The sequence below is a fragment of the Adelges cooleyi genome, unplaced genomic scaffold, assembly GCF_023614345.1.
Source record: "Adelges cooleyi isolate 19-005CV unplaced genomic scaffold, UGA_ACOO_1.1 ACOO_flye_CR_arks_rails_tigmint_CR_PRNA_2, whole genome shotgun sequence".
Taxonomy (NCBI): domain Eukaryota; kingdom Metazoa; phylum Arthropoda; class Insecta; order Hemiptera; family Adelgidae; genus Adelges; species Adelges cooleyi.
Window position 1 is genome coordinate 6,774,253 of NW_026095860.1, and position 13,499 is coordinate 6,787,751.

At 28.8% G+C, this 13,499-nt stretch overlaps 1 protein-coding gene across 1 annotated transcript in view; it reads right to left on the bottom strand.

Moving 5' to 3' along the window:
- Positions 1–13,499, bottom strand: part of LOC126833454 (collagen alpha-1(XVIII) chain-like) — a 134,914-nt gene that overhangs the window by 45,158 nt on the left and 76,257 nt on the right. Inside the window, exon 5 of the mRNA XM_050564803.1 lies at positions 1,202–1,276. Coding sequence (XP_050420760.1) covers positions 1,202–1,276 — 75 coding nt within the window. The remainder of the gene's footprint in view (positions 1–1,201; positions 1,277–13,499) is intronic.

A 13,499-nucleotide genomic window follows, 5' to 3' on the forward strand; every position in this document is an offset into this window, starting at 1 on the left:
TTTTATTCAACAAAATAAATTTAATTACATGGAAAATCCGTACTGATATGAAACTTAAAAAATGTACAAATATTTTTTTTATAGAAAAATGCATTATTTTAACATTGTTTAATTTATTTATACAAATTTACGATGTATATATATCGTAAACACAATATATATGCTATACATGAAACAAAAGACATAAGTTAATGTGATATTACTGCAGACAAAGAAAACAAAATTTGAGAAGAAAAGCGGATAATAAATAAAACAATCGGAAAATTACAGTAAATTATAATAAAAAATAAGTAATTTTCCAAAGTACTTACAGCAGAGCGATATTATATCAAAGAGTTATTTGAGTTAATCGAAAATATTCCAAAATATTGAATTAATAACGTTATTGTGAAATTGGTTTTAATTATAATATAATCGATTAAAACTTAACCGTCATAACCTAATAGTACTGTATTATTTTTTAATTAAATCGAATATAATTTCAAATACTTAATTAGAATATTTCAATAATTAATTAGTTAACTAAATTAATTATTTATGTCAAATAATTGTTATCTATTTATTGTTTTCTTATTTTATTTTAGATTAGATAGATAACAATTTTGATTTATTTGTATGTAGTTTGATTTCGGATTACGGTATGTCAGGAATACCATTTTTTTATCTAGACGAAGGATCTTGTTTATTACAAGTAATAATTTATTTTAGTGTAACTTTGCACGATCAACTGCAAAACGGTTGTACTAGGAACTCTAGTATAATTTGTTTTTATTTAAAAAAAAATTATTTTAATAGGTCATATAAAAAAAATATCTAGATTTCATTAATTCTCATTACCAGAATTTGTTTGCCAAAAGTGTCGATTTAAAGTGTCGATGTTATCTATTAAAATAAAGTTTATATAGATCGATAATTCGTGGCGCGAGCTTAGATTCAAGATTAAGATGAATTATCTAAAAGAAAAAACCTGTAGGTATTTATAAATTATTATAGTTTAACGAATATTCGAATGATTCCGACGCGGTGCCGATCTTAACGATATTATAAGTATATTATATTATGCTCGATTTGAAACGTATATACATATTTCATCATTCACAATATTGATATAATCGAATATATTATGACCATTGGTCGATACATTATATTATTATAAATTGTGCCGAGCTAGTACAAACCATATTACTATTATGCAACTTACCTGTAGGACGTCGGTGTTACACTGTAATTCGGCCAACTCGGGCGAACTGTACACCTTCAGTTCTTGTAGAGCACCCTTGATTGATACGCCAATGAAAACACATGCAAAGAACGCGTTCATTATTAGTGTTATTACAAAATGTCATGTATATAGCGTTACCTGAGCCTATAGCAATAGGCCTGAGGTCAAGTACCGAGTTAATAGCGTAAACGCTGGCCCGTCATCTCCGAGACAGTCGAACACACCGACTGATCTACACGAAGACGACGGGATAGATCATCATCTGCTACCACATGCTCTTTGGGAGGTATCGGGCCGGGAGTTCCTAAAATATCGACCGCGCCCCACGATCGAGTATCAATAGCCCGGCATACCGTATAATAAGTTATGTATGTATCTATACTTATACAATATGTTTATAATCGTTTGATAGAAATTATTTTTACTTCTCGTTTCGTTCTTTACGGTGATGTATAATAATAATATTATACAATAAAAAAAAAACTATTTTTCCTTTCTTTGGCACCGACCCCGAACGATTATATTTTCGTATCATATTGGATCATATTCTTCTGTAAAGACTGCGTGGCGTGAGTAATTCAGTAGACGGTAAAAACATATTTGTACTTTGATGATAATATAATAACCATGTCTACCCGTATATCATATTAATGTTAAAACTTCCGACATTATACGTCTTACGGCTAATTGTGATGTACAATTTAATGTATGTATAGTGTATACATACATTTATATGTTTTTTTTATTTAATTGCACTTTTTTTCTTAATCCATTTACCTTATTCATGTCACTGTCAATACTTGTAAATATTATTTATAATGAAATTTAAAATATATATACAATGTAAATTTTTTTAAAAATTTTTAATTTTACTCTGACTTTTTCGGGTTTTTCTCGATTTTGGTGGTAAAGAACAACCTTTTTCGACTTTTGACCCACTAATATAACCAATCGCATACGATTTTGAATCTAAAAATGGTGCTACACGAGTAATTCGGTCCTCAGAAACAACAATTTTCTTGTTTACAGACACAAAAAAAACACACATCGTTTAAGAATCAATACCTTCTCAGCTCCGCATCAAAGCTAAAAAGTACTAAAATACTAAAATGAAAAATTTTAATTTAAACCGTATAGACAACCTTACATAGAAGGGACGTCTGGAATAAGGGCAATTTCTTATCGTTTTACAAGAACGTTATTTGAAACATTATAACGCACTATATCAATCCATTTCTTTGATACACCCGACTGTCTGATAACAATAAACGATTTGAATATTTGTTAACCGATTTTTGATCACATTGTGTAGAATACTATTAAAGCTTCTATTGTAACACACAACCATCATTATTAAGTATCAACTAAAAATTCCATCAATATAAGTTCAGCTTCGATGGTTTTACAATAATGTGGGCTTTTTTTGTGTCTGTATACACATTTTTACTGTAACTTTTTTAAAACTGTACCAATTCTATCGAGTAGCAATTGTAAAAATCTTAATTTTAATCTAGTTGGTACTTTGAGGGAGGGAGAAGTTAAAAATGTTCACTTCTTCACAGTTTAAATTTATAAAAAACATACGGTTATTAAAGTTTCAACTATTACTGACTATAACTTTGAGAAAAATTGTCGAATTGAGTTTAAATTGACAAGCAATATTTACTTACTACGTCCCTATACGTCAATAGTCTGAAATTTAAATTATACCCAATAATTAATAGTATACTATTTCAGTAGCTTAAGTAATAAACTTGTAAATAAAAATATGTAATAAAAAGATTAAACATCTCAAAAAAACGTTTTGACTTAATATTTTTTACAAGTTCAGTTATTTTTATCAGAATATTACGATATTAAATTGTTTTAATAAATATTCGTTGTAGTTTCAATAAATAATGTACATTTTGGCTTGAACGATTTTAATCCCTGTACAAAAATATTATACTCAACATTCGTTTAAATTTAACGAACCGATTCCAGTTTATGCACCGCTAAATGTTGTATGATAAGTTGAACTTTTACATTAAACTCGAAATTAGTATACGTGCAACTTTATTACCAACGACTTTTTTATACATTTGGTGCAAAGAACAAAAGAAATCCGTTCCGAGCTTAAATTCTCGATGAATGATATGAATCTCAGTAGCCAAAAGCGTTGTCCTAATGTCGCATCTTCAAAGCTCGATTAAAAAAAAAAAACTCAAAAATGATCGGTCATTCGCGTAATTATTTCCAGTTATTCTTGGAATAAAGAAAGACAATACAGAAGGAATTGGTTTTACAACGATGTAATAGTATATATTTTTAATTTCAACAATACTTCTTTTGTATTAAAAAAAAAAAATGTTTTAGTCGTATTGTTTTTAAACACTATTGTAATAATGAAATATTCGCATCTGAGCGTTTTGCGAACTGCAAGTGATATATCATTGTAAAATGTATTACCACCGCCCAATCGCTGACCTTCTTCGCACCGAGACCCGCCTACAACCAGTAAACCCAAGTTTTTTCCTTTGCATTCTAAACCTAGTCGGTTTTGCATATGTACAGATGAAAAAAAAATAGACACTCTCATATGTATATATTAAATCTTAATTAAACTAATATGGCGTAATAAATGTTTTCCCGGAAAAAGTCGTTTGGCCGAAAAAAAAATGAGTTAAGCAAGGATTATAAAGTTTCGTCACATTCAAAGCGGAATAATTATTATAAAGCTCGCAGGAAGTGGCCGGACAGGCTTGTTTTGATAACGCAAAAACGTCAAAGTTGGTATTTTATTTGAAAATAAATCCCTAGGAAAACTTTTCATAGGTGAAAAATATACTATCATGTTCACACATACACACACACACAGTAGCAATGTGCATGTAGCTTAATAAAAGTTTTGGAGTCCTTATGAGCAAATCCTACGTTTGCTTTGACGTCTCCACTTTTATATGGGAACTTGTACTTCACACTTTCTGCTTTAATAGGATTTTCATTTGATGCTCAAAACTTTTTGTAACAATCTCGACTTATCTATATCATACATCTTGGTTTTATATTTTATTCTATATAATTCATTTAACACAAAAACGACGTCTTTTATGTAGACCAAATAAAAACTAGTTTCTGAAGTTACCTTTCTAGTAATTAGTGTTACTAAAAGATATGTAAATAGCTTATTTATTATCAGCTTTAATTGAAACTATTGCATATAATACAATCGTGTATTTAACCGCAGATGACAAAACAAATTATTTGATAAGAAAATGAGCTGTCAAACCTTTTAATGATAGAATAGAAACAGGTATTGATTTTTATCTTTAGCTAGTAGCTACCTACAAGGTTTTTATATGTTTGGAAGCCCTGTTCGGATGTTGATACGTCTAGTCTCAAAATATTTATTAACTCGTTGTCTTTTTTGTTTACAGATTTTCTAATTTTTATTTTTTATAAAAAAAAAAAACTTTATATATTATACAAACCGGTTTTCAAACTATAGTAAACATTTAAATAATATATTCAGGTATACTGAAATGTGTTAGTTTGGACATTAAATATTACTATTATTATATTTAAATTTAAATAATTGCTATGCGAATCTGTTTTGTGTGGATTTCGAAAAGCTTACAGCTTAAAAGCTTAGATACAAGACTCGGTAGGGAAAAATACAACAGAAATATAAAATCCACACTGACTGCTTTTATGGTTGTATATCTATATTTATATTTTATATAGAAATGATTTACTCGACACTTCCGTTGACAATAGGTGATATTTTCCAATCTCTTAGTATGCGTATTGTTTCGCTTTTCTTCTTGGAGTATCCATCCATGTGTAAAACCAAAATGGAAAACGTTTTACTCCTTATTATAACTGATATTAATATAAAATAGAAGCCGTAGACAATTTTACAAATTGCACTATAATAAATTGAGGATGTAATAAATAAAACAAGTTTAAAAAAAAAATGTACAGCTAAAACCAATAAAAAAATTATTACACATGTTGCTATGCAATCATCAGAATAAAATCCGATGAATTTGTTTAATAAATTAAAGTTTTAAAGATGAAATTACTTAAAAAAGTACAAGTCGCCTACTGATATAAAATTATTACGCAGCGTGTTAAAACGACTGAGAACACATACAAAAAATTGTTTTATGTAATCTAAAAATGACATATTTTGTTTGTAGTAATTGTGTCTAGTATTGAAAATACAATTAACTGCATTTAAATAAATAATGATGTAAATCATTATTTTGTGTTAACATATGATTTGTGTATTTTACTGTGAAAGTATTATTAGGTAACACGATTATATTATTATAATCAAAATTCAAATCTGAGTATTGTTCTAACTAAAAATAAGCTAGTAGAGTGAGGTCAGGAAATACTAAGGACGGGGAAGTCACAGATCTAAATTAATTATTTTATCTGAAAGTGATAAAATAACTTTTAAATAAACGCTTCGTTGCTTATCTGTGTACACTGGACCTCAATTTACAGGTTACTTTCTTACTGTTCGGTGTATACTGTGCACGATTTACCTATAAATATATATTTATTGTTTAGCGAGAATACCGAAATATTATTAACGAAAAACCGCAAATAGTAATTTTTTAACTAGGTATTTAATAATAATATTAATAGCAAATATAGCAGTACATCAAAATATTATATTATTATTACGTTTGTATATATTTCAAAAACGAAAACTAAAATGTGTCAGTAACTCAAAAGCAGCAAAGGCGAAAAAAATCAAATGCATCATATCTATCAACTTCGGCATGATAATTTAATGATAAACGATTCAGATATTATTTCACTCCCCGCGTTCAACCAATGCAGTATATTATATCAATGTATGCAAATGTAGACCTCGACGGCCAAACCGTCATGCACTATCGTGGCATATCTAAATGGAATATTTTTACCCATTTACCAGGAAGAAAAATATTGTATACAAATATAATATATGATATTTCATTATTATTATTATTATTATTATTATTATTATTATTATTATTATTATTGTTTGACACTCGATCGCAGTTCAATTTAGTACTGAAGCGTCTAAGGCAATCGAATACAGCAAAGTGTGATATAATATAATATGTATAAAGAGTGTATTGTCGACAACTGGGCTCGAGTGAATTGCAAAAGACGACCTTAATAATACATTTCACTTTAAAAGACGCAATTTAAATTCTACATACAAGGAAACCCATATTTTAATGGACTACAGGCCGATGCTAAACAAAATTGTTGAATTATTATGATTCAAGTTGCATAATCCGCGAGAGCGGTTATGATTTAAATGATCGATAAATAATATTGATTTAGTTTTTCGCTGTATGATCTACGGACTTTAGCATAGCACTGAAAAGTTTTAAAATGGGACACCACTACTTCATTATGATATGCCAACTTTTTAATTTTAAACTAAAACAACGAAACGATCATATTTTTAAGAGACATCTCCGCAAACCGTGTTCGAATTAAAAAAAAAATATTTTTATATACGATAGACATTTGTAGTAGTGGCGTTGCATTTGTTGTACCTTTTGTTTCTACGATTCATATTTTAGTAATGTTATTTTTGCATAACAATTGTTCTTATAATAATTATTATTATTATACTAATGTACATCCGTTGAAAATCAGCCGGTATTGTAATAAGGAAATACTCTGGATAATTAATATTTGTTATTTCCTTTTCCGAAGGATTAATCATTAACTTTAAGGGTATAAACAATCTAATATTTTAAGACAAAAAATTCGTTATCGTTTCTACAGAAAAATAATTAATACCCATGGCACCGATTCTATGAATTTGTTTTTTTTATTTAGAACCCTTTAACATGTATATATATATATTTTTTTTTTTTTAAACAAACTAGGTCACTTAAAAATGTTTTTATATCATAAAAATATTATTTATATTATGAAATGTTCGTTTTGTAAACTCTTAAGGAATGTCATTGACTTATTTTGTAAATTATATATTGTCTCTAAAGGCTAAGGCATAAGCAAATATTTTTTTGCAACACAGTTTCATCGACGCGATGCTTTTGTCCTTACTGCGTAAAATAGTTTTAAAAAATACACAAACATTTCTTGTTCTTTTATTCAAACCTGACAACAAAGTTTAAACACAAGTAAAAACTTTTCCGGACTAAGCACGGCGTTAACCGGTGATTTTTAAAGTGACCCATTTTTTTTTCTCACGGTGCTATCGTCGTCCTTTCTATACACAACTTACATTATACATATATATAATACTTATATATAGATTGCATCGCTCGTTTTGCTTCCGAAAGGTACTTTTTTTAATGGACCATTTAATGAACTGCAAACTTAAACTTTCCAATTTTACGACCGAATATATAGGTAATAGGTGTAATATATACACACAGCAATAAATCAATCTGAGCCAATACTTGCATTAAATAACCGTAAATAAATATTTAAAAAAAATACCCAAACTACTTGGCATAAACGTTTTGGCCATAAAGTTATAATTCATGAATATAAAAAAAAAAAAATGTTTTCGATTAAAATAATTTGTGGTTATCGAAAAGGTAATTGTTTTTTTTTTTTGCAAAAGCCATTTCTTTAAGATATATACAAAGTCGAAGAGAAAACGACAAAATACTATTTTATTTTTTTTACAATCATAAAATGTTTTTAATTTAATCACTAGCATAATACGATATTTTAATAGTTACAGTATTCTATATATTTTAATCATTAAATTTAAATATTTTGTTTTAAGTTTTTCGGAGTATTCTGGATATAAAAATAAAAATATTAAACAATAAAATTGTAGTTATTATATGTTGAATAAAATTGGTATAATTACAATATGGATTTTAAATGTAAAATGCATAACATGCATTAACATTTTTTTTTGCTTGGTTAATTGCTACTATTTATAGGTATTTGAAGGTCACCGATTCCAAAAGTGTTGTTCATTTGCTCAATTGGCTTATGTTGTCGGGATATTGCCTATACCCCATATTTTTGTCACATTCCATATACAGAAATTAAAAAGTGTTGATTTTAAATAGATATTTAAAAAATCGAATATTGATTGCAGTTGATCATACCCATGTTGTGTCTAAATCATTAATCACATATGATAAATATTTTCAAGACTTCATTCATGAATAAATGAATTATTTAAGTTTAAACGGAAACAAACAATACTGAGAATATAGACAAATATAGATAATTAATTATACATGCTTTAAATTCGTCAAAATATTTACAATTTAGAACATGAAATAGTTTATATTAACTTCATTGAGGTATATCGTTCTAGAAAGATTCAATGAAATATGTCTAAGTTTATGTGAGTGAGTTTATATTTAATAGTGTGCTGTTTAAAAAATCCTCAATTGGAAAAAAAATTTTTTGTTCTCATACAAATATAAATATTATAAATTTAATTATAATTATATTTTAGATAGATATGACCCGTATCACGACAAGCGAGTCGTCTCCACTGATAAAAGTAAGTAATAAAATGTGTAAATATTAAAGATTATCAACCGTTAAGTTATTTGTCATTAAACCTTTTAAACTAATATTTCATTCGATTTTGTTTGTAAAAAATAATAATTGAGCTTCGTCTTTCTTTTTTATATACTTTATATTCAGAAATTCAATTATAGTTTTCAAAAGATAGTCTAATCCGCTCATTTTTTTAAGTTAACAAATGTGCACACAAAATATCCGTACACAAAAGGTCCAATTGAACTGTATTTCGCATAATATGTTAGGAAAAACCCTTTAATAAATTCTTAAATGGACTTTTGCAGGAATCATGATTAGACACAAAATGTAAATTCTTTAGTCGTAGGATGAAATCAGTTACGGGACAAACATTTTTTGCGAAGTTAATTTTTTTTTAAATGTGCACTATTTTACACAATAAGTATCAATTCTAATAAATGTTAATAATGCTAAAAGTGAAAAACTGTTATATTTTTATATTATTTGAAATTTAAACTTAATATTACTACAATTTGCAAGTACAACAAAATTCATTAGTTTAACTCCCAAAAACTCGTAGGACATAAATATTATTATTTAGTTACTAAAAACCAAAAATTTAGTTATCAAAAAAACCTCTATTTATACCACTTCATATTTTAACCATCGTTGATCATTAGAAATTAAAATTCGTTCTAACAAAGAAAAGTTTTATACTTTTTGATGCGGCCTGGATTTTTAAAACGATGACATGCTGTTTTCTATTTATAAAAATGTTTATTTTGTTTGCTCCTAATCGTTTATGATTTCGATTTAAAGAACAGTATAACTGCTATATTTCGGCATCGCAATAGATTTTACTCCTCTTAAGAATATCAACAAGTGTCTCTCAAAGAAGCATCCTATATAGTTTACCATCCCTGTGACATAAATCTCATAAACCCAACATTAATCTTTCCAGTGACCCCAGTCTATTAGTGACAAAACGCTTTCATGATTCTATACCTACTTACACTCACATATAGTGACAACATAATTTTCACCGACAACGTGTGTGGAGTTAAACTAAATATATTTGCTATAATGTGTAATCACAAAAGCAATTAATAAAAATAATAAAAAGCTTGTTTTTTATAGTGTTAATGTGTCCGCAACGCCCAAAAGTATGGTCCGGCCAATTTTTACAAACCATAATAATCTCAATATTAAATAATAATACTTGTATATTGTATATGCAATGACACTTAAATGAACTTCGGTCTATGAAACACCATCAACAACATTTCTCATAAACATTCAAAAAAGTTAAACAATTTACCAACGCGGACAGATACTTTTTTTAAAAAAAAAACTAAAACTTACACATACCTATTATTACCATGGACTAGCCCACCACGTCATCTTAAATGATGCCGGTGCAGACATCAGTACTTGAACTATTACTCATCTAGCTAATAGGATTCTGTCAATGAACAGTTTTTCTTTCTCGCTTATTTTTTTTTAAATTTCACCGTTATTTACTCAGCCTAGTAACACTTACTAGAGCTGTATATTGCATTTTTTGAAAAATGAATCTATTAATACAATTGGTTGCAATGACACTTCATGGGTCAGAAAAATATACCTAACATTTCTTAGCATGGAACATGCTTTAGATTTGGCCTTCCAGCTCGAAAACGACTCAAAAAACGACACGAAATAGCGTGAGCGGCTCTACTTCTGTTAAGATTGATTTGAATGCTCTAGATCATTTTGATGTGGTCGGTCCCTGTGCCTCTTGCCTCAGCACCTCTACTCATATTATGCTGCACGACTGAAATGGGCGTAGCGGTCCCCATTACGTCTCTGATGCGGCGCTCATATGCACTGTGGTAACATAATATATCATATAAGATGCCATCGAAATAATAACAAATCGTCGTCGTCATGCAAACGTTTTGGCCAGAACATATAATTAAGACTATACTATCGTCATAAATCGCAAGGAGATTATAGATCAGAAATAATCACTATTCAGGAGCCGGCAGGCTAAAGCATGTTCAATGTTTTATAATTTTAGCCGTTAGCTTTTAAGTAGACTATAACTTTTATAAAAAAAAAAAATCATTTGGTATTTTGAAAATATAAATGTTTTTTTTTTTTGTGTTTTAGGTATACAAATACAAATTAACTGTCAAAACGTGGATGACAAAACTCGTATAACATCTTATTATGTTACTGCTTCTTTTATTGAACTATACATTTCAAGTGTAGATAAAAAAAATATAAATTTTAAGTGCATTAATATGAGTGTTAAAAAATAAGCATTTTATTATTAATTCCAGTTACACCGGGTGTTCATGAAGTCAAAAAAACAAATTCAGTTCTCGGATTATCCTTATCTGGTGGGTGGCATGCAGATACATAACAATTAACGTGGATATAATATCAATCAATCAATATTGTTATTTCGAAACTAAATAGATACATAAAAAACTACTAAAAAAAAATAGCGTATTTTGTAGTACATGTATTTTCCCGAAATAATGCATTTATTGCATTATGTTTGTTCACAACGTCGTTACACGTGTTATCATATACGAGTAATATGCGATCATCTAAGTGCTCTCGAGATATATTTCATCGCATGACGTTTCTCGTGCCTTGTGAATGTTTTATTCTAAGAAAGTTATCGTGATCTACTAACGCGGAAAAGCCATTTTTCTAAAATTTTCAAGAAGTCGGTCGCAAGGCACACGAGCTTAGACACTATTATACTACTACCTTGTATGCTATTTAAATATTAATGGATGTTAACCACAAGCACATGTCATCTTTGAACGTTACTTATTTGCAAATATCCAGTTAGAAATATTACTATCAAGTTCGCTATACGTTTCTGTTACATTCGGCGGTTCGCCACGTTGTTACACTTTGATTATTTGCTTGTGTTGTTAACAAACAAACATAATAATATTCATCCTCCGTTTTCATTAAACATTTAATCCCGAGCACGTGTGTACAACGATGGTTCAGCCAAAGTATTAGCAACACCTCTTCAACATCGGTTTCCTCATATTGTTTCAACGTTCGCATCAGCTGTGCAGTTTTGCTTGTGTTCGGGCGTCGAAAGGTATATTTTATTGCGTTTGGACTTTCGCCAGGCAAGCGCCTTCTCCCCAGACGACAACTATGTAGGTACAATGCAACGATGACGGGTTGTAAATCCGTTCCAGTGTCACTTTGGGCGGTGACAATTCAACTAAGTTTTTTACTACACCCGAAGAGTAATCTGTTTGCATTGTTACATACTATACATGTATACAAAAAATACATGCCTACTTCTTTACCCTTCATCTGGTTTGGACTTCGGTCCGATAAAATGTTAAGTGTTACTTTATACGACTGGAGAAACATTAGCTCGAACAAACAAAAACAAAATATCACACAATTAGATTAGGAACAAAATCAACTTTTTTGTAAGGGAAAAAAATAAATTTTATTATACATTTTTATAAGATAAATTGAACGGCATTAACTAAATTATTAGTTTTAAACTGAAACCAAAAGTAAGAAAACATTTAGGTAATAACAGTTTTTATTGGTATTATGCACCGAAGAGAATTTAAATTAGAAATAAGGTGATATTAAGTATTGAAATAGTGTTTAATATAATGCTACTAATTATTATGAAACAGAAAATTTGGTAGACATGTTTCGCCGATGACAATAAAATAACAATGTGCTCAGTGTTGCGAGGATAAAAGTTTCACGAAAAGAAATTTATCAGCACCTAAGAAATGCAATTGTATACTTTGAAAAAAATGCTTCCTTGCCGTCTAAACTATTCAGGCGAATGAAAAGAATGTCGTGTCTTTTATTATAAAAGAAAAAAGAAGCGAAATGTTAGTAGGAAGCTATAGATTTCTAAACAATAATTAATTCCAATGTCCTTGGCGGATATTATTGTTAGACTTATGGGACTTCTAAAGAATGCTGCTCCTGGACGGTAAAAGGACACTTCTTTGGACTTTGTTGACAGCAGTTTTCAAGAGTTTAAATGAAATAGTAGAGTTTTGGACCTAGTCAACAGGAGATACTCAGAATGAAAGTTTTTTTTTGCACGGCATACATATAAACATGGTAATAGAAGAAACAGCAAAAACAAAAAGTTATAAAGTATTTTGTAGTTATCGAAAAGCAAAGTTGTTTCATGTTTTACAATTAACACAAACAGTGCGGCTATTGTGCTTCGGGGAATTATGAGAGTAAAATACAGGTAAGGTCGTAGAAATTAAAAAAAAACGCATTAATTAAACAGTATAATACACTGAAAAAAATATCACCACTTAGTTGGCGAAAAAACTTCATCTTTCAAAATTCAGAAACAACAACTCAACTTCCACTGTGAAAGAAACCAAACACTTAAATATAATTTAATATATTAAATAGTTTATTAATATATAATTCTAAAAAAAAAAAACAAAAAACGACTTTTGTCAATATTCGCGATTAATTTTTTATTATATTATGTTGTGATTAGCTCTAGATTACATAAGTAATATTGTGCGACATTCATAATAATGTATACAATGTATTTGTTGTTATGTTTTAACTTTTAACCATTGCTTTCAATCGAGTAACGGCGCGGCGCAACATAAAAATTGTACACCTTGTACAATTTTTAGTATATACTTAGTACCTAATACCTAATTATATATATCTTACAATTTTAGACACATAGTGTACTTAAGCACACTGTTTATTGAATTGGTATGCTTTCAGAGTTCAGACAACAGTTTTTTCAAAATTA